General features: G+C 40.4%; 6 protein-coding genes and 2 long non-coding RNA genes across 8 annotated transcripts; 2 read left to right on the forward strand and 6 right to left on the reverse strand.

Annotated features, from left to right (window-relative positions):
- The first annotated feature begins 3783 nt into the window (after positions 1–3783).
- Positions 3784–5863, forward strand: LOC135944705 (uncharacterized). The gene is made up of 3 exons (XR_010575359.1): positions 3784–3938; positions 4247–5700; positions 5757–5863. It is a non-coding gene; the product is annotated as an uncharacterized LOC135944705 (long non-coding RNA).
- A 245-nt stretch (positions 5864–6108) lies between these two features.
- On the reverse strand, positions 6109–10022 carry LOC135943331 (uncharacterized). The gene is made up of 20 exons (XM_065489812.1): positions 9975–10022; positions 9890–9917; positions 9777–9838; positions 9622–9721; positions 9286–9571; positions 9198–9231; positions 9080–9144; positions 8907–9021; positions 8614–8858; positions 8485–8553; positions 8396–8432; positions 8283–8350; positions 8131–8233; positions 7784–8083; positions 7668–7732; positions 7260–7295; positions 7090–7207; positions 6933–7042; positions 6810–6884; positions 6109–6330 (listed from the first exon to the last, which is right to left on the reverse strand). The coding sequence occupies exons 5-20, from the start codon at positions 9529–9531 to the stop codon at positions 6109–6111; spliced, it is 1908 nt and encodes a 635-aa protein (XP_065345884.1). The 5' UTR covers positions 9532–9571; positions 9622–9721; positions 9777–9838; positions 9890–9917; positions 9975–10022.
- A 2366-nt stretch (positions 10023–12388) lies between these two features.
- On the reverse strand, positions 12389–13000 carry LOC135943340 (uncharacterized). Its single transcript, XM_065489821.1, has 3 exons — positions 12923–13000; positions 12774–12870; positions 12389–12717 (listed from the first exon to the last, which is right to left on the reverse strand). Exons 1-3 carry the CDS (start codon positions 12998–13000, stop codon positions 12437–12439), a joined length of 456 nt encoding a protein of 151 aa, XP_065345893.1. The 3' UTR covers positions 12389–12436.
- A 34-nt stretch (positions 13001–13034) lies between these two features.
- On the reverse strand, positions 13035–14581 carry LOC135943349 (uncharacterized). The gene is made up of 10 exons (XM_065489835.1): positions 14505–14581; positions 14414–14450; positions 14299–14366; positions 13800–14250; positions 13681–13745; positions 13588–13623; positions 13418–13535; positions 13258–13379; positions 13133–13207; positions 13035–13082 (listed from the first exon to the last, which is right to left on the reverse strand). Exons 6-10 carry the CDS (start codon positions 13588–13590, stop codon positions 13035–13037), a joined length of 366 nt encoding a protein of 121 aa, XP_065345907.1. The 5' UTR covers positions 13591–13623; positions 13681–13745; positions 13800–14250; positions 14299–14366; positions 14414–14450; positions 14505–14581.
- A 1070-nt stretch (positions 14582–15651) lies between these two features.
- LOC135943354 (uncharacterized) lies at positions 15652–16415 on the reverse strand. Its single transcript, XM_065489847.1, has 5 exons — positions 16374–16415; positions 16279–16306; positions 16154–16215; positions 16009–16108; positions 15652–15965 (listed from the first exon to the last, which is right to left on the reverse strand). Exons 3-5 carry the CDS (start codon positions 16196–16198, stop codon positions 15652–15654), a joined length of 459 nt encoding a protein of 152 aa, XP_065345919.1. The 5' UTR covers positions 16199–16215; positions 16279–16306; positions 16374–16415.
- Positions 16416–16487: 72 nt separating this feature from the next.
- Positions 16488–17125, reverse strand: LOC135937194 (uncharacterized). Its single transcript, XR_010574464.1, has 4 exons — positions 16995–17125; positions 16805–16942; positions 16705–16753; positions 16488–16648 (listed from the first exon to the last, which is right to left on the reverse strand). It is a non-coding gene; the product is annotated as an uncharacterized LOC135937194 (long non-coding RNA).
- Positions 17126–18000: 875 nt separating this feature from the next.
- Positions 18001–22463, forward strand: LOC135948570 (ankyrin repeat and LEM domain-containing protein 1-like). Its single transcript, XM_065497915.1, has 9 exons — positions 18001–18337; positions 18387–18545; positions 18597–18820; positions 20048–20094; positions 20146–20345; positions 20671–20717; positions 20772–20972; positions 21454–21927; positions 22245–22463. The coding sequence occupies exons 1-9, from the start codon at positions 18291–18293 to the stop codon at positions 22406–22408; spliced, it is 1563 nt and encodes a 520-aa protein (XP_065353987.1). The 5' UTR covers positions 18001–18290; the 3' UTR covers positions 22409–22463.
- A 1130-nt stretch (positions 22464–23593) lies between these two features.
- Positions 23594–25303, reverse strand: rogdi (rogdi atypical leucine zipper). The gene is made up of 6 exons (XM_065497661.1): positions 25098–25303; positions 24831–25049; positions 24613–24770; positions 24441–24561; positions 24165–24374; positions 23594–24086 (listed from the first exon to the last, which is right to left on the reverse strand). Exons 1-6 carry the CDS (start codon positions 25131–25133, stop codon positions 24021–24023), a joined length of 810 nt encoding a protein of 269 aa, XP_065353733.1. The 5' UTR covers positions 25134–25303; the 3' UTR covers positions 23594–24020.
- Positions 25304–25659: the final 356 nt, after the last annotated feature.

Here is a 25659-nt window from a genome sequence, read left to right on the forward strand (position 1 = left end):
AAATTGAACTACATTTTCTAAAATTCCATCAAGTGGCCGCTTCCAGGGAAAAGCTAAGCGAACAAACCCCCTAAAATGAGACGAAACAAAATTCAATTGTGTAAATAATATTATTATTTGTATGTATATTTTACCTTTAAAAAAAATAGTAACGCCTGCATTTTCCCCATACGAAGGATTGTCCCTGTGGACAAGTGGCTCTTGGCGGAGGGTTAGCCACACCGAGGTCCACGGATTCGGTGACGTCATCGTCATCGTCACTTGTGTCGATTGTCCTGGCTTCAGTTTTGGGGACGAGCAAAATTGCCGCGACGAGCAGCAGCAGCGAGACGAACAGAAAAAAGCGAACTCGCGGCATCACGGCTGGACCACGACTGACTAACGCAGCAGCAGCTTTTATCTTTTGTTCTCCCTGCTGATTGGAAAGGAGGCTAAAAAGATTGAGGAGCACAATACCCACGAAAAGCAGAAAGCAGCTGACGAAAGGGGAAAATGCGTGCTGAAAGAATTAACTAATCGCTGCTCAGCAACAACTCTAATTGCGGCGCGTCGGTTATTGCAGAATTAAAAATAAAAAAATGTGGTCGTAATGCTGCACACAGCTGCCAAGTCCTGTCAAGAAACGGCCAATCAATCCACTACACCTCGGTATCCTCGGTGTACATCACATCCTGTTTCCTGATGTTTACTATAAGGGTTTCTGTGTCTCAGCCAGACCACAATTATGCGAAAATTCCACCGGCAATTACGTTTCTCGCTTTGTAACTCGAGTTGTATTTAATATGAAATTTTATTTTAATGCCTTTTAACCCTGTGCAGGATTTAAAATTTGGTTTCAATGATTTTTAGAATTATTTAAGTTTTCTCTATTTAATAAAACAGCGGCCTTGGCGAATTTATTCAAAATTTAATTCTAAATACAAAATTATTGATTGGAAATAAATTAAAAAGACCTTGCGGCATCTCGGCTGGACCACGACGCGGCTTCTTGTCGAGCAGCTGATTAGAATATGAGCCTAAAATAGATCGCGTGCTTTCACTTTCGTTTTTTTGTATCCTCTGCTCATTTCAATCAAAAGATTTAATGTATCTGTATGCAAGAAAAACTAATTGTTTTTTAATTACAGACGAATTAATAAATCCAAAAAGCTGTTCTAGAAACATTCTCAGGGTGCGATGCCCTGAAAAAGGTTGTCAGAGTGGGTAGTGAAAGGTTTCGGCAAAATGTGCCTGAAATCGCAGTAAAAACCTGCCGCGGAGAGGATCTCAGGTCGGGGTACCCTGAAAAAGGTCGTTTTGGTATCTCAGGTAAAAGTCGAAAAAAGGACCTATCCGATGAGGGGTCGTTTTCGACGATACGATGGGCGGTCGAATTTTAAGAAAAATAAATAACGCGTCACCAATGCTAATCACAGGGGAAAATGGCAAAATGCATTTTTTGCAAAGTTCAGACCCTTAAATCTCGGCCGTTAAGTGCGGCCTGAGGGTAAAACTTTCGGAAAAGGGTTAGCAAGTGGTAAAATGGAAAGCGGCAATACCAAAAGCCCCAAAATGCAACGTGCACCCCTTGATTTTACACCCCCATTTCGTGTCGAGACGAAAATTGCTCAAAAATTCATAAATTTTTCTATGGCACCGACGGACTTGAAACTCATTTTGAGTCAATCCAGCGCTATAAATACGAAAACTTAAAAGCTGGAGTTGAAAAATTCTCGCGAAAAGCAGCTGATGTGAGAGAGGAAAATGCGCTAAAAGAATTAATAGCGACCTCGATCCATCGTTGCTCAGCAACAACTCAAAATGCGACGCGTCAATTTATCGCAATTCGAAGCCTTCCAGTTTTATCTCTTTGAAGAGTAAAAGAGCTTTGAAGAGTAAAAGGTCAGAATTAAAATAATTCCCCACAAATAATTAAAATAATTTCCAAGCGCACATTACAAACATTTTGGCGGGGAAATAAATTGAAATAAAATGCAATTTTAATTATTGTATTTTTTTGCACTTTATTAGACATTTCGTTCTAAGGTTTTTTTATAATAAACACATTAGAGTAAATTTATACCTGCTTAATCACAAATAGATACATTAAACTTCAAAACGGAAACATTTTGAAGAATTATTTTGTAATTTAAAATTTTTATTTTATATAAAATACAATATTCTAATTTAAAACTCCTACTGTGTTGTAACGTCTTCAAAAACCGCTTCTGAGGAAAAGTCCGTAGACTACATTGAAACAAATATAAAGATGAAAAATTTACCTATTCAGTAATTATTCAAATCATCTTCCTGCATTTGCCCCTTGCAAGCGTTTGACCAGGTGGACAGGTGGAAGTCCTTTTCGGAGCTGCAATCGCTACTCCTTTGAGAATTAGACCTTTATCCGAATTCTCGGTGTCGTTTCCTAGGGCTCGAGTTTCGCGGGCGGGCCAAACAGCCGCCGCAAAAAGCAGCAAAACGAACAGAGAGCGAACTTGAAGCATCGCGACTCAAAAGGCAACTAACTATTTGTGCTGGGTTCGACAAAATTACATAATCAATTGCTTCTGCGCAGTTTAAAATTAAGAGCCAAAAATTGATACAATTTAGGCCAAGGTCACAAAGATCTTCTGCGTGATTAAAAAAAAATGGAAAATTGACGTGGTCGTCTTCAACACTCGGTAATTTTTTATATATCCAGAAAAACAACTAAAAATTACAATTAAACAAATAAAAAGCACAGAGTTTGCATAAAAATTGTCATTTGGCGCCAAGAAGATGATAAAAGAGTCGCTTTGATTTGATGTAAAAATTTTATTGAAGTTGCTAACGAATTTTTAACTATATTAGTATCAAAATTTAATGGAGAAGTAAAGAAAAATAATTGTTTCCAGCTGAAATTAATTTTTATTTACAAAATTTCAACAATTTCATCGGGAGCACGCGGAGCAGCTGGTTTCCAGTTCAGGCATTGTTACTGAAAAAAAAAATCAAAACTGAAGAGTCTCATCTTGATCAGAGAATTAAAATGCGTATACCTTCCTCTTTTATGCAAAGCCCGCCCTTTCCAGAGAAGATGTATCCCGGTGGACAAGCAAGACCGTTGGGTACTTCGTTTGGATCCTGTGTGTTGGTTTCGCGGACGAGACAAACGGCCGCGATGAGCAGCAAAGCGAAGAGAAAATAACGGTTTCGAGTCATCATCTCAGCTCAACATCAACAGCGACTGACCATCACTTCAATTGCGTTTGTAACTTTTTATAGGCAGACTGCATTGAGATAACAGAATTGCGTCTTGCTGAAATTGAACATAAATATGATAACCTTCCATTTCAATGGGGCTAATTTAAAAAAAAGAAGGCTGCTTGGTCCGAGTGGCGTGATGTTTTTCGGCTCTTGTTTTTGCCTCACAATTTCCTCAATCGAATTTATTTAAAATTAAAAGTCAAGATCTGCGGACCAATGAGGATTATAGTTGTTTTTTGCACCTGAATTAAAATATTTCTTCATTAAAAGGCTTGTTAAAAATGATTTTAATTGCATTTGCAATCGAGTATCCGGTTGGGCCGGCAATCTAGCCATTCGCCGGACGTGCGGCTACCCAGAAATACCACAAGGGGAATTATTTTGATAAAGTCGGCAGCCAGAATAGAGATATTTCCCCACCCCTCGCTTACTGCACTTTATCCAACACCCGAGAATGTAAAAGAGCAGTTTGTGAACCAATCCGCGGGCACCACCTCATTTTAAAAGGAAGTCTGGCTGCACTGGGATTGGTCGGCTCTTGCAAACCGGCTGGATAGCAGTTCAGGGAATCGAGGAGTAAAACAGTAAAACGCATTTCCAATTCGAGCGTCGAGTCGAGAACAACTAATTGTAAGCGGCCCTTGGTCGAAACCAGGGTCGTTCCTCCGACCCAGGACGATTGCACACTGTCGTTTTCACCTTGGAAAATGAATGTAAGTAAATATCTATTTTTAATTCCTTGGGAAAGTAAATTCTTTTGTACACCTCTCTGCAAAAAGGGACAATGTTTATTGAGAGATAACATTTTTATACGATTATTATTTCATAATTTCTACTCTTTTTAATAAAAGCAGTCCAAAGATTCGAGTAAATGCGTGTTGCTGGGCGAGAACAAGGAAGTTTGCGGCTTTTGCAGTAAAAACAACTGCGCGGCACATTATTTATAATCTCTCTTTTGACCGCGCTTGACCCTTTCTGGCTGATAAGCCATTAAATCATCAATTTTCCTTGTTTGTTGCAGATGAGAGGACTTATTTCATGTGCCTCGTCCAATAACACCCTCCCTCCGGTGGCCACCCCCATGGCCGCCGCCCTCCAACCCTCTTCTATCTCCGAGTGATCCGAATTCGACTTCCGTTGACCCTCTGAAGAGAGCAGGGAAAGAACCATTATTCACAGACATTTATTGTCTCTTCTCCTGAAGTCACTTCTCAGGGCGTTTCCCTGACCGTCGTCTAACGTCCACACCTGAAAGTGTTCCCCTTTTGGGAAATAAATGCAAGCACGGGTTAAAAATTACAAAATCTTTTTGTCCGGAATTCACAGACTGTGCTGATCTTGAACATCGTTGTGGGAAAATGCTACTGCGGCGAAATGCAGACATTTAGAAGCCTCGCAGCGGACACTATCGACCGTTTGTCGACATGGGAGGGTGGCAAATTAATTAAAAAACATGACCTGGTGACAGACGATACAACGAACGGTTGGTTGCCGTACGGTTTCCGTCAGTGGTTCAGCCACTTCGTCATTTTCAGTCACAAAGGAAACCAGTCTTGGCTTGTTGGAACCCGGTCCAAACGTTTCCACAGATTCGGAGATGACGGTAATCCACCTTTGTTTGCAAATATTACATATCCACTTGGAAAATTTAAGGAACGGAAGAACGAGTATGGGATTTTCTGGATAACTGTCGCTAGAATCATAACTGTCCTATAAGCGGATCTCAGTCCTACATTTACAACATTTTTAAACATACGAATTTCCTGTGGAGTCGTTGCATATGTATGATTTTGCTCCGCTGCTTAAGTTGATTACAAAGTTAAAATTTTGGTGCTTTATACTGGCGACCGTCATCCAAAAAGTTCCATACACGTCGAAGACTCATCCTTCAATGTTCTAAGAGGATATGTAATTCTTGCAGAAAAAGGCGGAGTACGCGCACATCTCTACCTATTTGGGTTCCCACAATCCAAGATTTGTTTCTTTTTAGGCTGAATACTACGATGTGTCAGCAGTCAGGAGTTTATTAGGATCGTACGATAATTTTCCGTTGGTTGACTGGTCAATCACCAGGTCGTAAGGCACCATCCAGTGCCCACAAACGGCCGACAATATCTACTTCCAGGCCTCTGGCTTTTTGGATTGTGTTGCAGTTACCTTCTTCACCGATAATGTTTTCCATCAGCACAAAAACACTCCGTCTGTGCATTCACAACTAACCGGGCTTGCGTCCATTTCCCAAGATGGGAACACATTCATTTTTGGACAAAGTTGTAGCCTTGAGTTTGATAAATCCTTGAGAAGAGCCTTGTGGGGGCTATAGCAACTTCCTTTTCCCTGCTCTCTCCCGATGGCCAATCGAAGTCCAATTCGTCCCACTCGGGGATAGATCTGTTGGTGGTTGAAAAAGCTCAGAGTTGAAACTCTCTGCCAAGAAATCCTCACCAAAATGGAGAAGAAATAAACCAGTTTCTTGTAAGCCAAAATTCCTCTACCTTGCTACCGGAAACAACCCTTTTTTTCCTTTTCAGCCGTGTTTGAGGACAACACATATGAAGAGGACCAGGAACTCCAAACCGGAGTGACAGGATAAGGACGCCATATTTATGAATTCTGTAATTTGCAAAAAGGTTTTAAATAAAATTTTAACCTGGAAACTTTTTATTTCGTGTGATTGCGAATAAAGATTATTATTTCCTAGAATAATTTTGTTTCAATTCGGTTTGAGAGGCCATTATAATAATTCAAGGTCTTTAATGCAAAAGGGAAACAAGATTAAAACCAAACGCAGTTTTTTAATTGATTAAAATTGTAACAAACGGATGAAATAGAAGCTTTGTTGTAATTTCCTACTTAAATCCCTGAAAATGCACAATAATTTTGCTACTGCGTCTCGCAAATGTAAGTTGGAATAATGTTGGTCTTGACCCTGCTGTTGAACAGGTCGTGGATGCTGCCGTTCGATAAGAATACCATGTTAATTTTGAGCAGTTCCACGTCGATGGCAACAACAGACTCGCTGCAAGGAAAGCGATTCTCGCCCGCGGGGAAGGCATAAAAGATGTCCGGCAAAACTTGGCGTTTGCGACACCACATCTCGTGCGTCTGGTTGACCGCAAACGTCTCGCCCACCAGAAGAAAGTTCAACGTCTTGTTTCCTCCTGTTTATACATATTCCATGAATAAGGATAATTAATTTCGGGCTGAAAGTTCTCAAACCTGTTATGTTTTGAACCAATTGCGAAGATCCTCAAGTGTCACTGGTTCAAAGAGCCTCATTCCAAGACTGCAGCAGTGCATGAATGCATCTACTGGATCCTATATTATTAGTTTTTATAGTAATGTTAGAGAGAATTTTAGAATTAATGAATTCCTCGCACCGGATTCGCGCCATTTCCATAAAAATAAATCTTGCCATTGACTTCCACCTTAATACCCCTGGCGGCTTTGTTAAATATCGCATTAAAAATATATATTTTTATAGATTTTTGTTTACTTTTGCCCATAGTATTTAACTGAGTGATCATTATCGACTGGAAATAATAAATTTATACACTATCCAACCAACAGAAAGCAAAAAATACATTATTTTTGCAGCTATTTCTTTCAGAGAGCCAACAGGATCGACGTTTTGGAACACATGGAAGCGGAGGGGATGGCTTAAAATTCAAATTATTAAAATGCCATAAAAAATGTCCACTTCCAACCATGGAAGCGTTTTCGAAATTATTTTTGACCATCTCCACAACGGTATCAGGTGCTTTTTCCAAGCCGCACTTGAACGTTTCATAGGCATTCACGCATTCGTCATCAGATTCTTTGGATATTTTATTAAAAGAGCTGAATTTTGAAAAGAAAATCAACTTTTTCCACTGCACTCGTCGAACGAAACGAAACCCTGCTCCATTTTCGAAGGTTCCTCTTGCGATGCAAGTTCTATTTGCAGCAAGACGGCGATGCTGCTCAATCCTCCAGACTTGTACTGATATAAATTAATTTGAATTTTATTGGAAATAATTATTCAGTTCAATTACCAGCCCCAGATCGACGCCAACGCATTTCAGGAAACACTATGCATGATTTAAAATTTATTTTATGAAATTCCAAAGGATTTTATAGGTTTAACAGCCGAATAATTCTCATAATGACGTGTCAAAAATCGGTGGAAACGTAAAAAAACCATTAATTTAGCGGTTATTAGTTTGATAAACCCAACAAGAACGCTGGTGACCAATCTGGAGGCTCTCTGATTGGCTGTTTCTTAAGATTGCGACTGCAGCGCCACTCAGAGACAACCAGCAGCCATCTTAAAACAACTGTGAGCCAATCAGAGAGCCCTTATTCTCTGTTGTTCATTCTTTTGGAACTTTTTGATTGGCACTGTCAAAAATGGGATTCCAGCACTATGCTTAAAAGAATTACTAAGAAATATAATGTACAACCTTAAGATGTAGAGAAATATTTGCTGATCCTAGTGCAGTGGCGTTCAACAGAAAATCGACCTCAGCTGATAGAAAATAATTGTTCAAGCGTAAAATAAAGTCTCAAAAGATTTTACAGCTAGTGACGTTCCAAATTTCTGCGCATTCGTTCTGGGTTCCCAACTGGGCCGAGGCTGCACTTCTCCGAATATCGCACAAAAAATTCTTTTCCTCGGCGCAGTCGGCGGTGGCCAGAAGCGAGGATTCGTTTCTTGCCTCCAGATAAACGCAATTTAGGCCTTTGATCGGATGTCCCTCCTTCCAAATGAGCTCAGGGTTGACGAAATCGCGGTCGAGGGAGCACCACCTGAAATTTGAGGGGCACCCCAGGTCCGTTCCGGAAAGCCAGTAGTCACCAATGGTCAACCACGAATATTCTAGCCCGAATTAAATTTTAAATGTCTTTAAACAATTAATAATATACTTGTAATCAGTTTGGAAATGCAATTCAATTTTCCAGTCGACTCTACGGAGGTTAAATTCAAACCTATTTCGCAGCACTGGTCCCTGGCATTTTTCCAGGTAGACTTTTATAGGGGTTGTGGTGAATTATTGCATTTACTATCTATTTTAAACCTTGGTTTTGGTGTAAGTCAAAATGTTCCGGCCACAGCTGTCGTACCACTCGCCATAAGAAGTGTAATCTAAAACAAAATTAATTTAAAATCTTTGGTAAAAAATATCCATACTTAAAAGAACGTTATTTGTCGAGTTGAACAGGTTGACCTATTAATTTAATTTTATTATTTATAATTAATTTGTAAATTAATTCGAATACATCTCGCTGGCATTGATTTAAAGGGCACGAAGCAGCACACGCCGGCTTTTCAGTCGCAATTAATTGCGTCTATTTGAAATAGTTTTTAAATTACTGTATAACATATTTTGAAATAAATAAAATGCATGCCTTGCAAGCGTAAACGTATCTGTTGGCGCAGTTCCTGTCGCTCATGATGGTGCCTGTCGCATTCAAAACGAAGCGAAAATGCACGCAGCTCTCGTTTCCATTTTTGTTGTCGGGCTGGCCGCGCTCCCAACTCAAATCCTGGCTGAAAATCGTGGGTCCCGTGGGTTCGCAAAACGAAAACTGGCCTTCGGGAGAGCCTTTCGAGGTGCTGGAAGTCCAGTAGTTTAAATTCGCTATCCAGTTGGCTAAAAATTCTTTTGTTAAGGATGTACGGAGTTTAATTTTAAAACTACTTTTGTTGTAACCGGCCGAAAAGCGTGTTAGTAATTGTTGCTCGGCAGCATTGTCGATGTTGAGAGACTCCATTCCCAAAGCATAGCATTGTTGCATGCTTGCCAACCAAGACATCTATATAGCAATCGTTTTATATTTATATAATTTTTGTTCAATTTCTAAATTGAAATACCGGTTTGTTTCCCAAAAGATAGGTGTAGCTGCCGATGTTGATCCAGACACCGTAAGAAGTTCGATCTTGAAACAGATTTTAAAATACTCAAACTAAAATTCTTGGCATTCTTTCATACTTATCAAATTTCCATAAGAATCAAATAAGTTTGTCTGGATTTTCATAAATTTTTGTAACAGAATTTAAACAAATATTTTAATTCTAACGTTTTTGGTGAACTGCTTGGGACAGTCGACGGGAAACTGGCAAATGTAGGGCAGTGCGTCATCGCATTTTCTGTGAGTCATCCCCTGCTCCTGCTTTTCGGAGTGGTGGAGATTTCCAGGGCCAAACAGCGTTGGAGGGTTGACAATGGTGCAGGGGTTGGCAGCCAGAATTTGGACATTGATGTGAGAGAGGTCGACATGTTGTAGCCGATCGAGCACCACGCGTATTTCTTTTCCAAATCGCATTTTGGATCTTCATTGGAGCCGCTTGTCCAGTAAGTTCCATCTGTTTTTGACAGGAAAATTTAAAATTTCAATCTTTTTAACTAAAGAAACCTTTAAAACTGGAGAGACAGTTCATTTCCTCGAGAGATGTGACTGCCAAGAGGGACATTTTCAATGCAGAGCAACGCAATGCCGCTTCGTTCCTCGTCACCTTTTAAATTGTAATTAATTTACCTGATTTTGGATTTAATTTTTAATTTTCTTACAGCAACATTTGAAACGTAATAGAGCCGGTTGCATCTTGACGCCTTTTGCACTGAACCGTCCGCTAAAAAAATTAATTTAAAAAATCCCTAAAAATTTTAATGGCTCATTTTACATTGTGATGGTTTCACTGTTGGGGTTTTCTGTAATTTAAATTATTTACTATAAAAGTTTAATTATTATTTCGGTTAAAAATATACTGTCAGGAAGTTATTGAAATCTGTACACGATAAGATGCACGAGAGAGGCTAAAATTATATAAAAATTAATTTTTTTTATCCTTTAATTCCCTCGAATTAAACCAACTAAAGGAAATAAGGTATCTCCAGATTGGGTTGTTGCAGTTTTCCCTCCGTTAAGTGCTGAGGTGACTGAAATCGAAGATTCAAGTGATATTGGATTGAGTTTAATTGTTTCTGACGATCCTAAAGCGTTTGCTGTGACGGAAGATGGTGACGTCATCAGAAAAGTCACATTTTCATCCGTAGTGGCGCCACTGGTGCTTTCTTCCGAAGTCAAAGCGTCGGTTCTGCTTCCTCCTTGATCTTCACTAGTTTTTCCATCAATTCCGCTATCCCTGATATCCGAAAAATCCCTGCTAGACGGTTTAGCTTTAAAAATGTGAACATTTTATTTGTATAATTATTTAAAATTTATTTAAATATTTCTTCACTAGCAGTTGTTGGACCGTTCTGCTTGCTGTTGCGGGCACTTCCTGTCGATCTAGCCGCAATATTCTGCATTGTAATGGTGTCAACCTTCTAGAAAATTATTTTATTTAAAACAATTTCTAATGTAATTATTTTTTGCGTTCTACAGTCGCAGTTGAAGATGTCCTTAATCTTGTCGAGTTAGTTGGCCCGCAAGTTTTCCGCCCGCAACACTTGATGATGGTTCGTCTACGCGACGACTTGGAAAATCGAGCTTTTCGTGATTTAAATGAAAACCATCCTCCATAATTTTAATTAACCTTCTCACCAGCATTCTTTGACTTCGATTTTTTATTCAGCATTTCAAATCAGAGAATAAGAGTTTTTTAATAGAATTATTCCACTTACTTGGAGAGTTACTTGTCCAATGCTGATAATTATCATCAAAATGAGACACAAGTTGCCGAGTTTCATGTTGCACGATTTCGACAGTGTGTAGATCGAGCTCTCGACTAAATTGTGCTGGATAGTTTGTTCGCTTAATGACTGTTTTTGACGTCACTTTCCCCGTATTTCAATGACGTATTTTCCTGTTTTCGCAACAGTTTGTTTCACTTTTCGCAGTGTGAGTGTGAACGATGGCAAATATTACGCAAAAGCATCCGGCACGTGCCTACATTGTAAAATGTAAAATTTTGGTCTCGAATATTCTATTGCTGCAATTCTTTTACCATCTAGTGTGCAAAAATTGAAAGCAGAAAATTAAGTCAGGTTAACAATGTCTAGTTTTGATGAAATGCTTAACGGTGGGAGGCATTTTAGAAAACAATTCCCACAGGGCACCCTTGATTAAATCGCTTCCCTATCTTCCTATGTAAAAATATCGCCAAAAACGAGAATTTTGGCTTCAAACCCAGCTAATCGACGCCTCTTGGTGCCAAATAAAGTGTCCGACAGTCAAACTCACCCTCCGGCCTCTAGGAGAATTAAGAAAAAAATCAGAAGAAAATGTCGTTTTAGCATAGATTTTTGGGGGTTCGGAGGTGGCGGGGTCGGATGGGGGTGGCTAGGATGCTCAACGTACGCAGAGTTTTACCACGAGTCCAATGAACATTAGTTTTTCACTGTAGGACCCATAGGAGCCGAGCTATGAATTATTTAAGGAGCGAAATCGTGGTTTGTGACATTACAAAAATTTTGTTTTTGGGGCCCGGGCGGGGCCCTGTGGACCGACCGGCGGTGATTTTTGCACCAGTCGATGCCCCTTGGTGTAACGCGTACGCCTGTGTACAGTTTTTCAAAATTAGACCATTTTTCAAATTGCTACGAATTTTTAAAAGCCCGATTTTTGGAAAAACTCAAATTTCGGTTTTAATTTTCTATTAATTCAACGGGTTGATGGATTTCAAGTCCCGAAGTCTCAAACGATTCGTCGCGACAAGCCCTACGGACGTACATAGCCTAACGACCTTTTTCAGGGTGCCCCACCCTGAGATCGGCCCCGGAGCCACTTTTCACGATTTTTTCAGCACCGCTGACCATTCCGACGCATTTCCAGTGCATCCGCTTGCGATTTTTTTGGGGTTTTAAACACTATTCCCGAGAAATGGCAGAGCCTGAACGCGAGCCGCGTGACTGTCTCAAAGAGCCGTCCCTAACATCGCTGGAAAGGTGCACAAATCCCAAAAATCAACTATTTGAGCCATTCTTCCAGTCACAAAATTAACTAGTTTTTAAATTCAAATCATGGAACGTTTTGGCCCAGTTCTGATGAGTTGCCAAGCCATCCAATAGGTGGCGAAAGCTTCAACTGTCCGGCAAACATCGCGCCTCGCTCGCGAGTCCATCATATAGAAAAAATCTAGCCCATTTATTGAAGCGAGATATTCTTTAACTTTGCTAATAAATAACACTTCTTCTATAGGATGTTTTTAAATAAACAACAAGATTTAATAACACGGCAAACCAAGCAGCAATTTTATTAAAAGACACACTTTTTACTACAATCTCCATTACAGTGGCTCGCATATAAACGATGCTAAATTATTATTTGTGATAGGATCAAAATTATAGAACAATTCGTGGATGTTCCCGTTGGCGACGCTGATCAAGACCAGCTTGAGAAGGCCGATGTTGACCGTGACGATGGATTCTGTGCACGGATACCTGTGTACTCCGGTTGATAAGAAGTACAGATCCTGAGGCAACATCTTGCGGCTGTGACACCACACCTCCCGCGTCTGGTCGATTGATTCCGTGTCGCCCACAAGCACGTTGAATGGCGTTTGGTTTTCTGTGAAAGCGAGATTTTGAACTTTAACAATGCACTTTATAGAAAAAATTGAAAACTTGATATATTCAGGGCCAATTGCAGGTCTGCCAGGGTCGCTGGTTCAAAGAGTTTCATTCCAAGGTTACAGCAGCGTTTGAACGCTGCAGCCGCATCCTGAACAAAATATTAATAAACAGGTCGAAAAATTAGTGAAACCTGCTCCCACCGTGTTGCCAACGGTACCGAAAAAGTAGGTCCTTCCATTGACAATCACCCTGCTGCCGATGTAGTCTATTGAATTCATTAGTTTCAATTTATTTCTTAGAACGATTTTAATTCTAATTGCCTGCTCCATTTTGGATGTTGAGGCTATTGATGACCGCTGGCTACAATTTAAAATAAATGAATATTTTTATACGAATAATAAAATTCATACATCCGAAGTACAGGGATACCGATCGGACATCCAGCAGCTTCGACGCTTTGGAACACAGGGAAGGGGAGGGGAAGCCTTAAAGAATAATTTTAATACGAAAAAAATAAAATATTTTAAATACAGACCACTGGTGATGCCTTAATGTCACTTTGCGCATTATTTTGGACGATTTTCGCGACCAAATCAGGCTCCTTTTCCAGACCGCATTTGTATGTGTCGTAGGCAGACACGCACTCGTCGTCAGATTCTATTAATTTAATTATAAAATGTATTTTTAAATCAAACTTTTGCTGCTGCATCCGTCGTAAGCCGCGAATCCCTGTTCCATCTTGACAGGATCGTCTTCGGCGGCGATTTCTACTTGACGCAGCATGTCAATGCCGCTCACACCCCCGGATTTAAACTAGAAAAAATATATTAAACAAAGGTCCACCAGGCATTTTGCCTCGAAATACCATTCCAACCTCCACGCCAACGCATTTCAAGAAGCACTATGCGATTAGAAAATAAATTATTTTATACTAAAAGAGAAATTTTGTACCAGGCACCTTCAAATTTAACGAGATGTTTGCTGAACTAAAAACACTGACGTTCAAAAGAAAGTCAATTTCGTCTAAAATTTAATTTAGTCAGCTTTTTATATTATAAACTAATTCATAATCTCTACAGGTGCTAATATTCCAAATTTCTCTGCATTCAGATTGAATCTGAAGTTGAGAGGAGGCTGCACTTCTCCGAACATCGCACAAAAAATTCTTTTCCTCTGCGCAGTCGGCGGTGGCCAGACGCGAGGATTCGTTTCTCGCCTCAAGATAAACGCAGTTTAGGCCTTTTACTGGGTGTCCCTCCTTCCACCTGAGCTCAGGGTTGACGAAATCGCGGTCGAGGGAGCACCACCTGAAATTTGAGGGGCACCCCAGGTCCGTTCCGGAAAGCCAGTAATCGCCAACGGTCAAAGACGCGAATTCTTCGATCGAATTAAATTAAACAAGTTTAAAATTCTAAATAATTTTACTTGTAATCAGTTTGGAAATGCAATTCAATTTTCCAATCGACTCTATGGGCGTTAAATTCATTCCAATTGCGCAGCACTGATCCCTGGCGTTCTTCCAGGAAGACTAATTTAATCGATTATAGGCGGAGAATTTTTATAAAAATTTATTTACCCTAGTTTTGGTGTAGGTCAAAATATTTCGGCCACAGCTATCGTACCACTCGCCGTATGACGCGAAATCTATACCAAAATATCTAAAATCTTATCTTAAAAAAAGAAATCCTTACCTAGAAGAAAGTTAGTACTCGAGTTGAAAAGGTTGACCTTTATTTAAATAATTAAAATTATACGCACTAAATTAAATTAAATTCAACGCACATCTCGCTGGCATTTATTCAAAGGGCAAGAAGCAACACACGCTGGTTTTTGGGTCACAGCAGCAGTGAGTTGCGTCTGAAATAAATTTAAGGTTTTCATATATTTTACGAATATTTCGAATGGCTTCCTGCCTTGCAAGCGAAAATGTATCTGTTGTCGCAGTTCCTGTCGGTCATGATGGCGGCCGTCGCGTTCAAAACGAAGCGAAAATGCACGCAGCTCTCGTTTCCATTTTTGTTGTCGGGCTGGCCGCGCTCCCAAGTCAGGCTGGGGCTCAAAATCGCGGGTCCAGTGGATTTGCACCACGACCACTGACCCTCAGGAGCACCTTTCCACGTACCGGAAGTCCAGTAATTGAAATTCACCTTCCAGTCGGCTGGAGTTTGTTTTTTATGTTATTAATTTCTTGATAATTTTAAACACAAACTGGCGTTTTTTCCAAGTGTCAAGCTGGACAAGGCCCGTTGCTCGGCCGCGTCGTCCAGATTGAGAGCCTCCATTCCTAAAGAGCAGCAATGCTGCCAACTGGACGACCAGGACATCTATATGCCAAGAATAAATGAATTCCTCGAGTTTTATTGATTAAATAATTATTAACTGGCTTGTTTCCCAAAAGATACGTGAAGCTGCCAATGTTGATCCACACTCCGTAAGAATTTTGGTCTAAAAATGACCAATTTTTATGTAAAGACCATCTTTGAGGAAGTTTCTGAGCCCACCAATCGATTCCTGAGGGTCGAATTAGGTAAAGTGGGTGTTTTTTCCGTTAAAAAAGTGCAGCGCGACGTGCGAACATTTTTCCCGCCAAAACAATTTGAACATATTTGCGAGAAATGCGCATGCGTCAGAGCTGGCTGGATCTGAGAAACAAGTCATTCGTACAGGCGGTCTCTCTGCAAGTGCTCAAACCAGCTCTCACGCATGCGCAGTTCTCGAAAATACGTTTATGTTGTTTTGGCGGGAAAAAAGTTCGCACGTCGCGCTACACTTTTTTAACGGAAAAAACATCCACTTTACCTAATTCGGCCCTCAGGAATCGATTGGTGTGCTCAGAACTCAGAAACTGCATCAAAGATGTTCTTTAAACCGTACCAATTAAATTTCCTGCTGAGTCGAATAAGGAATCCTGCGAAATTGAAAATAATTTCTATATTTTTTCCAAATAATTCTGAGATCGCACGTTTTTGTTGCACTGTTTGGGACAATCGACGGTAAACTGGCAAATGTAGGGCAAATTCTCTTCACAATTCCTGAGGACCATCCCCTTTTTGGGGGTGGTTGAGAGGTCAAGGGCCAGACAGCGATGGAGGGTGGACGGAGCGGCAGTGGTAGACATCCAAAATTGCTCCGAAGAAACCAATTCCGAGGAAATATTGAAGCCGGTTGAGCACCAAGCGAATTTCTGCTCCAAATCGCAGTTGAGGTCTTCGTTCGAGCCGCTCGTCCAAAAAGTTCCAACAGCTGATTCGAGTTTATAGATTTCTGTGTAAAAATCTGAGCAAACCTGTCAAAGTGGCCAGACAGTTTAGCTCTTCGAGAGAAGTGACGGCCAAAAGCGCCATTCCCATCGACTTGCATCGCAAAGCTGCTTCGTTTCTCGTCACCTAATATTTATTTTATTAATGTTAAAATTTGTTAGGAATTTTTACAGCAATTTTTGAGAGGAAATATTGTTTTCCACACAGTGCTGCCATCTGCGTGGAACCATCCGCTGTTAAATAAAAATTTTGTTTAGTTTTAATTAATTTAAAAAGTATAAATGAGCATTATTTACATTGGGCAGGTCTTATTGCTGGAGATTTCTTTCAAAAAATAGATTTGAGTGGTTAATATTGAAAAATTAGGGAGTAGTTAACGCATGATAATTACCAATTGGTAGTTTGTGTAATCCGAACACGTTAAATGACAAGGCGCAGGCTTAATTTAAAAATAATTTGGCCTCATTAACATTTTTAATTGCTCAAATGTATGACTCACTGTGGTTGTTGGTGCCGTTTCTTCAATTAAATTAGAAAGTGTTTCTGAATTTTGCGGGATTATCGTCGTGGGAGAAGAACTATCTGAGGACAAAAAGGTCGAAACGATCACTTCTCCATTTTCTGTGCCAACAGCCACGGAAATAGTCTCTCCAGGATTTTGAGCTGCTGATTTGTCCTCTTAATTTTTAAAAATGTTTTTAATTTTTTGGTTATTTATTTACTAGTAATCATTTCTGCAGTAAATTTCGAAAGCGGCGTTGAAGTGTTGTTCTGCTCGTGGCATTAATTAAATTTTATTTTAAAAATATTCAAATAACTTACTCCGAGTGGCTTTGAAGAAGTTCTTCTTTTTGCCGGACTGCAAGTTTTAGATCCGCAGCACTTGATGATATTTTTCCTCCGCATCGACTTCGAAAGACCAGAATTCCCTTTCATTTTCTTGGCATTCCTTTGAATGCTCTATTTAAAGATGATTGGAATTCAAAATCTTCTAAAAATTTGGTATATTTACTTGTCCAATGCTGATGAGAACCATCAAAACGAGGCACACGTAGCACAAATTCATTTTGCATTCGTCTCTTTCGCTCAACTGGGTTTTGATTTTTGCGATTTTTGATTTCGCTTCGACGTACGTGTTTCTCGTCGACTCGTAAATGGCGCTGATTTCCTGTTTTCCAGTCGCAATGTGGGATTCCCAAATGAGAACACGAATTGACCGTACATCATCATCGTGTCGCGTTTTCGATAAAAGGTACAAAATTGAGAGAGGAAATTCACAGCGTGTCGTATTTTTCAAACCTCAACGCTTTTCCATTTCTCTGATATATTTTTCCGCCCATCCTGTCCATGATTTGACACTGCATTTCGGGAAAATCCAGAATTTTTGACGGGAAAATTTCAAATGACCCACTAATTGATTCAAATATGAGCTATTTTCAAATTTGTTGAGTCAATTATTATTAAATTCAGCTTTCTGGACATTGCAAAAATTTAAAATTCACTTAAAATGTATTTTTTCATTTAATTTTGAAACTTTGGGTCATGATTTCAAACTTAAAATGTCGCCAAAATGGGTCGTTTCATTGCCTGAAGACACGCAGGGCTGCTTGTCCCCGAATTCCAGGCAATTCTGCCGACTCCTTTCAAGTTCCAAGCGATTGGAGCACTTTGTTCATTCTTTTCCCTACGCGCGCTTTGCACCGAAAGAATTGGTTTTCAATAATGGCGTGGCGCTGTCATCGCAGCCTGGCAGACACACAGCTAGTGCGGGAGACAAGTTGTTAAGTGTGAGATAAGGAGCAAAAGAAATAAAATGTACTTTAAATTAAAACTGAGCCAAACATTATTTAAATGAAATTTTAAACGGTTCCAAAATATTAAATAATATTAAAATGCAATTAAAACCATAAATTTTTAGTTTAAACCTCAATGTGTTTATATATTCTCAATCTCCTGATCTCACTATCCTTGGCGGCCTGCATCACCGGTGACGCCCACGTAGTATCAGAACACAGGAAAATGTAAACAAACAACCAAGAACCGCTTGGTTTTTTTCTAATTTGTGATTAATAACCCCGTTTTTCTTCAGGAATTTCCATTCCCATTGATTGTAAATTATTTCCATCAAATGGCGAAAGAGACGAAGCCTGACAAGTCATTTTTTTAATTTATGGGGGACTCACACTTTTCGCCCAACACTCACACTTCTCGCTAGGATAGGGCATTACATTGATTCTTCCCATCAAAAAACGAGAAGTGTGAGTCCCCCATAATAATTGTATTTTGAAATGTAAAACATCTGGACAAGATGGAAAATAAGCTTCTCTGCGCCGCAATCGAAGAGCAGGACCTTAGGTAATTTATTTTAAACTAAATTCGTACAGGTAATAGTGATTGAAAACAGTTGGGCCACTTTTCTGTTGGGAGAGCTGAACGCCGAGCCGAACAAAATCGACCCTGAGAGCGGCATCGCGGCCATCCACCTGGCCGTCGGCATGTCTTCAGCCTTATCGGCGCAATTCGTCCAAACCCTTCTCTCCTTCGGCGCCGATCCGAACCTCAGGTAAGACCTGCCCTGATTAATTTAAATCTGAATTATACATATTTTCGGCAGGTCGGCAGACGGCTGGACGCCTTTGCACATCGCGGCCGGCTGGTCCAAGACGGAAATCTTGCAGAATCTGCTCAAGAGTGGCGCCGATCCGGATCTAAAAGACTCGGAAGGCCTGACGCCCATGGACTACGCCGTCGAGCAGGGAAATTTTGAGGTCGTTAACGTCCTTCGATGGCATTGCAAAGAGACGGAGATGGAGGAACTTCAGGATCAATTTACTTATGGTGTGAATTTATTTCTTATTATTTAAAATGTACATTTTAATTCGAATAAGTTGATTTAAAAAAAAAATCGAAGAAAAGGGGATTTTTGCGCAGTTTTTGGGTGCTTGTAGGGGGCCGGTTAGGGTCCATTAGACGCAGAATTTTACCACGAGTCCAATAAGCATTTGTTTTTGGCTGTACGACCCTTAGGAGCCGAATTATTAATTTTTTAAGACCGAAAAATGAGTTATGCGACATTACAAAATGGGGTATTTGGGGCCGAGGAGGGGTCCTGTGGGTCGGAGGAGGTTGATTGACGCACCAGTCGATGCCCCTCAGTGGGGCGCGTCCTCCCGTCTGCATTTTTCTAATAACAAACCATTTTTCGATTTTTTAAGAATTTTTTTCTGCAAAATTTTAGAATTCTTAAAAGTTAAATTTGTTTCAAAGAAGAGATTTCCCAGACATGATGGCTATCCACCTTCGATAAGTATCAAATGAAGAACATTTTTTGGGATTTTAAAGAAACTTTTCGTTAAAATTTGAAATAATTAATTTTTTCCGTTTTTTTCGACCAATTTTGGCTTCCACTGGCCATATCTCCGGTCCAGGACAAAAATTAAAAATTCGACAACGCGGGCCCTCTGAAGAATTAATTTACGCGTTTATTGACACCAAATACGTCCATTTATCTAAAAAAATTGAGGTTTCGGAGCTAAAAAACGTGACTTTTGGGCTTTCTCCGTAAAAATGGAAAAATCGCCATTTTTCCCGCAAGGGGGCCCAGATTGCGATCTTTGCTAATCCACCGTACACGTAGGCCCGACGCCGGTCTGGAGACAAATTTTCAGATATTTCGCCCCCATAAAAAAATTAAAATTTGATTTTTCAGTTTTTTTTGCGTCTGAAACACGGGATAATTGTTTTATTTTTGTTTAAATTCGACGCGTTGTTGCATTTTAAGTCACGAGATCTCAAACGATTTGTCTCGACCAGCCCCACCACCTGACATACCCTGAAGACCTTTTTCAGGGTACCCCACCCTGAGATTGGTCCAGGAGTCACTCTTCGCGATTTTTCCAACAACTCGAGCGCACACGCAAGCGCAGAGCAGTTGTTTAATAAATAAATAAGGGGCCAAGGTTCGTTGTTCGTTATTCGTTTGAGTTTATTTGTTTATTCATTTCCTTTGTCTAATCGAGTCAATCCTTCAGCTCTTTGAATTAATTCGTTTCCGATATTTTTCAGAAAGAGTTGAAATCGAAGATGCCGAGACAGTCTACTCTTTGGCTTTGGTAAGCAAATTCAAATTTTCTGACCCTCCTGAACTAATTTTTATTGTTTAGTCTTTGGAAGATGTCAGGCTGGAGGAGCCAGTGTCCAAAAAATGGTGTGACGTCGAATCGAGGAGCGATGCAAAGTCCGACGTTTGCTTATCAGACGACGAGTTTAAAAGCTGCGTCAGCTCGTTGTCAGTCGTGTCCCAGGTTTTCCGATACACAGACCGCACCACAGGCGTTTCACTCATCGAGAAAAGACTCAACAGGTTAGATTTTTATTTCATTCCTTTCCCAGTACAATATTCGAACCAGAGATTTCTTTCTTTCTTTTTGAACACAAATTGTCCTATTGAAAGCGTCTAAGTCTTTCTTTGATTTTCTAAATCAATTTTGTTTTCAACTGTAAAATAAAAACAGCCCATAAACCGAATTGAAAATATCCAGTCGATAAAATTGACATAAAATTATTATTATTAAATTTCCTCAATATTCAGAGTAATAACTATGGTTATTTTCATTAAATATTATTTCTTTTTAAGTTAGGATTGTCCCGAGAAAATTATTTGAGGCATTTGTCGTCAAAAATTTCAGTGCGATGGGCGCGGTGGCCGGAAAAGAACAGAGCGTGGCCTCGGAAGGTACAAATCTAACTGAAAAAAATTATCCAGAGTAAGCAAATTTAATTATTTTAGACGTTAGAGGGTCGCGGAACAGCCTGGTGTCGATTTCTTCGGAGCTTGGTTACAGTTCCGACCACTTGTCGAATGCCTTGCGGGAGAAAGGAGCGAAACCTGGTCCAATCACCAATTCCACAAAGGCCGTCTACGCCAGGCAACTGGCTCGGCTTAAGAAGGGACGGAAAGGGCAGCAAATTGAACAGGAAAACACGACAAGTACGTTGAAATTGTTTGAATGTGTCGTAATGAAGCGTAACGAGCAGTCGGTGTTATTGTTTGAGTCGTAATAACATTCACTGGCTCTATTTAAAATCGAACAACAGCTTTGAAAACATTTAATTCACAATTGTATTAAATTTTCTGGAAATATATTTGCTTAAAATACATGTTATAGGAGATTGTGAATCGATTTCCATTTTTTCGTAATTTTGAAACCGTCGAAAAATTAAATTTATAAAGTTAAAATCGATCTGTGACCCTTAATTTCTCGTCTAAACCTAGTTTTCCATCCTGAACAACTTTTAATTATGCTTAAAAGTGGCAGGTTTACGACCTTTTATCAAAAATTCGATTTTTCAGGGTAAAAGTCCCCTCCTCTCCGACTTTAAATTTAAATGGACAAATTTTAAACACAAAAACGAACTCATTTCAACAAAATATCTTTTTTCTAATACAAAATCCCGTATTTCAAATCCAGAATTCAGCCGGGAGCTCGAAAAGACCCTGAAAAACCCTTCGTCCTTCGACCCCGCTCCGGCTTTGGCCCTGGAGCAGCGGTTGGCGACGGAATTCACGTCCTCGGTGGAAAAAGGGAGGGAACTGCGGGGCGGGCACCTGAAAACCAGCTTCACCTACCTCTTGCTCGACCCCAGGGTGACCCTGAACCTTCCCCTCCGCGCTCACGACCTGGGCCCTAAGGAGACCTGGAGAACTTTCATTCAGAGCGTGTTTTACGTCGGTAAGGGGAAGCGTTCCAGGCCCTACTGCCACCTGAATGAGGCGATCGCCGCCGGGAAAGGGGAGAATCAAGGTCGACCTGAGCCCGGAGCAAAGATCAAGCGCATCCTGGACATCTGGAAGGCTGGCTGTGGAGTCGTCTGCCTCCACGTCTTTCACAGCGTCATCCCTGTCGAGGCGCACACCAGGGAGGCCGCCATGATTGATGCGATAGGTTAGACCTTTTTCAGGGATTTTATTTTTTTGCTATTTTATCTCAAAAATTGACTTACGCACACCAACAGGAGCCAAATTTAACCTTCAGGGCCTGACCCTGACTTTACCCTGAAGGTCAAAATGTTGTTTTATTAGATTTTTATCAGTTTTAATTTCGAAATTTTGATTATTTTGATCTTTCAGGGTCTAGTCAGGTTTACCCTGGAGGTTATCCCTGACCTTTTAAGGTTAAATTAAATTTTATTTGAGTTTAGCTCTTTGGAAGTTAAATCGAATTAAAACTAATCGTTATTCTTTTTCCTGTTTTTCCGTCAGGGTTGTCGAACCTGTGCAACATGAAAGGTGGCGAGTACTACGGCGTGGTGTCGACCAAGTCGGCGAAGGAGCAGTGCCACTTTGGAGTTCACCTGCTGCGCAACGCAATGAACATTTTTCTGCACGAAGGGGAGAGACAGTTGTTTCCCTCCGACATCAGCTAGTCGATGCCAATTTTCCGATTTCTACGCGTTCTCAGACTGATTTTCCTTTTTTATTTATACAAACACGAAAGATTTGTAAATTGTAGCAAGTGTGTCTTTTTTGTGATCTTGGTTTGATTTTTAAATCTTTGAGTCAATAAAACGAAGGATATTTTTTTATTTTGTGATGGAAACAAATTTTTCATTCGCAACTAAACCCTATATTTTTTACTGTATGATCAATTATCTTGAATAATTTAAAAAGCCGCGATCTCTGAGATATGCTAAAGGCGTGAAATAAAAAGAAGAAAGAGCGAGAGAAAGTAACAAACACCGCACGGTCGGTCACTCTGATTAGGCTATTTTTCTGATAAAAACTTGAGACTGCATCTCGATAAGCAATGAATCAACGCCAGTTGCATAAATCCACTCGCAGCAGGCGCTGGTTTTCAAAGGAATATAATTATTAATTACGTATTTTATTCTAATTATTTAGCTATCATAAAATTAAACCCAATGTGAGAATCGGAGCGAATGCTGATTCTAGCAGAATGAAGGAAAATCAAATTTAAAAAACACGTGTTTATATGATTCTAATTTTTTGTAAGTGATTTTTCTCACAAAAATTTGAATCACGGGCACATTGCGATACTATAAGGTCTGTTGAATTTATTTTCCGCTAATTTAGTTACTCATCCGGTGTTTAACAATGACTTTGACAATATTAATATTAAGCGATAGAACAAAAAATAATACGAGTTTTAAAAACCATGCTTACCATTTTTGTTGCTTGTGCAGAGGAGCGGGAATCTCACGTCTCTACAAAGCGAGAATGAAAACACGACTGACATTCTCCCCTTGCTTCAAAGGGAGAATCCAGCTAATTTTGACAGGTGGTATATTCCCGGCGGCGGCGGCGGCCTCGAACGCTCTCCAAAATGATTGGTGAAATATCTTCCCTTTTATTTTTTTTCTATGCGATGCTCATCCTATTCATTCTCCCACGCTGCTGTTTCTTTTCTTGCATTCCAACGTGTTTTTCTGATTTTATTCAATGCGCGCAGCGAGGGAAACAACAAAGACCCTTCACACAATGATTTATCCCTCCAGCAGCGCGGAATTTACTCATTCTTAAAACCGTTTTTGTCAACCTTGGATCCAACTATAACAAATTAAGGTAGAGGCGAGTAAAATGAAAGAGATAAATCCTTTCTCTCTTTAACATTGACTTTTTTATTGCTTTCATATTTTTAAAATCACACAGCTTCTACGACGTGATCACTCCAGATCGAATTGTAAGCTTCTTCTTGACTAAATCCGGCTTGAATTATGAATACACGCGAAATGTGAGCGTAGATAATTGATTTTAATCGACTAAGTTACATGTTTTCAACGGTTAAAGAGTAACAACAAGTTCAACAACTGCTCTATCAGATTAAATATGTATTGTCTAGCTATCCATATGATGTATATAGGTTTGCGTCTTTGGCCTAAGCGAATGTCTATTGGAACAACGACAAACGAATCAATCAAAATTTCAGAGGCAAACGATAGTAAAAAAATTATGGAATTAAATAATTTAAATTCGAGTTAAACGATAAAACGAACACCAAAACACAGAGAAAGGAGCGGCTCAGGTCGCGACCGAGCCTGCTCGAGAGGTGGCGTAGAAATCGCGGTACTGCGCGAACACGCAAATCTGCAAAAATAAATTAATATCGATAAAAGATATTTTCATGAGAAATTTATAATTTTAGGCACGGAGAACGGTTCTGACCTTGTCCTTGAGCTGCTGGCAGGTCTGGAGGCCGACAGTGAGCAGGACGAGCACCTCGTTGAGCCACGGAATGGAACACTCGGCCTGCGAAGTGTCGAACTTGAGCGCACCGTGCACCATGCTCACTTGGTACACGGCGAAAATCAGCTTGTGGCTCTGGATGTAAAAGCTCACCGCGATTTCGTTCGGCAGCGGCGGCAGCAACGACTTCTGTACAATATAAAATTGTAATTTCCTTTCGATTTCGAAAAAACAAGTTTTTAAAATAATAATTACCATGTTCTTGCTGTTAATCAAATCGTCCATGGAGCGCTTCCTGGGCACCAACAGGATGGTCCTGGACCTCTGCACACAGCTGAGAATGGCGCCCAACAGGTGCAGAACCTCCTCCGAAGACCTTTGGAAAATAAATTAATAAATAATCAAAACCGTTTGATAAAAGAGTTACTTGAATTTATAATCATCGTGCACGTTCTCGATCATCCTGATGGCCTGTTGCAGGTGGTTGGCGGCGTCCTGCACCTGCTGCAGCTTCCACGGACAGTCGCTGGTGACGCTGGTGCGGTGGACGACGTTCTGCTGCCGCCGAGACTTGAGTTGGATCTCCTAATCACGCGGATGAGCCGATAAAAAAATCAAAATTTTAATTAATATTATCCGTCTCACGGCGTGGCAGATGCTGTCTCCGGTCAGGGTGGCCACGCACTTGACCTGGTCCTGCGTGGTCAGGTGGGACGGCGACATGAGGAACTTTTCCTGCTTCAGCGGCTGCGTCGTCTCGCTGTTGATCAAGGGAAAGCGGCGGTGGCACTCCTCCAGGATGCTCAGCAGCTGCTGCAGGATGTTGTGCACCTCGTGGTGCAGCACCCACTGGAACTCGACATGCTGAAAAGGCGCGATTAGCTTCCGGCAAAGAAATCAGGGCCGGCTCACCAGATTGTGGCTCTCCTCCTTCTCAAGGTCAGCCATTTCGATCGGTTTGGCGGAGAAAGCGGTGCCGCATGCAGCAGCGCAGGCCAAATTAATCCGAAAATCAAACCGAAACACGGGACAACAATACAGCTCGATCCATACTCTCTTTGACAGATAATTATGTCAACAAGGACGAAGCAGCAGACGAATCAAATCTCTTGTTTACGAATAAAAACTCGGCTTCCCGCTTTGCTAACAGATGGCGTCGTGATGATAACCGATAGAATTTACCGGTTTTTTTCAAATGAGTCAAGAATATTGGTGATAATTAGCTGTATTCTCGAATAAAATTGTGATTATATTACTTATTTAAATTAATCATTAAGTTTTTACTTGAAAATCATGTATTTAAATCGTTTTTCATCAATTATTACAAGACAATAATACCGGTAGTTCGCTAAAAAATCACCGCCAGCTGGTGTAGTGCTGCCACTGTTTGGCCAATCTGCCGCCACACGTAGAGGCAATCGCGCAATCTGATTGGCCCATCCTCTCCGCACTCTCCGGCTGGTAGCAACACACT

This window comes from Cloeon dipterum, chromosome 1 (genome assembly GCF_949628265.1).
Source record: "Cloeon dipterum chromosome 1, ieCloDipt1.1, whole genome shotgun sequence".
NCBI lineage: Eukaryota > Metazoa > Arthropoda > Insecta > Ephemeroptera > Baetidae > Cloeon > Cloeon dipterum.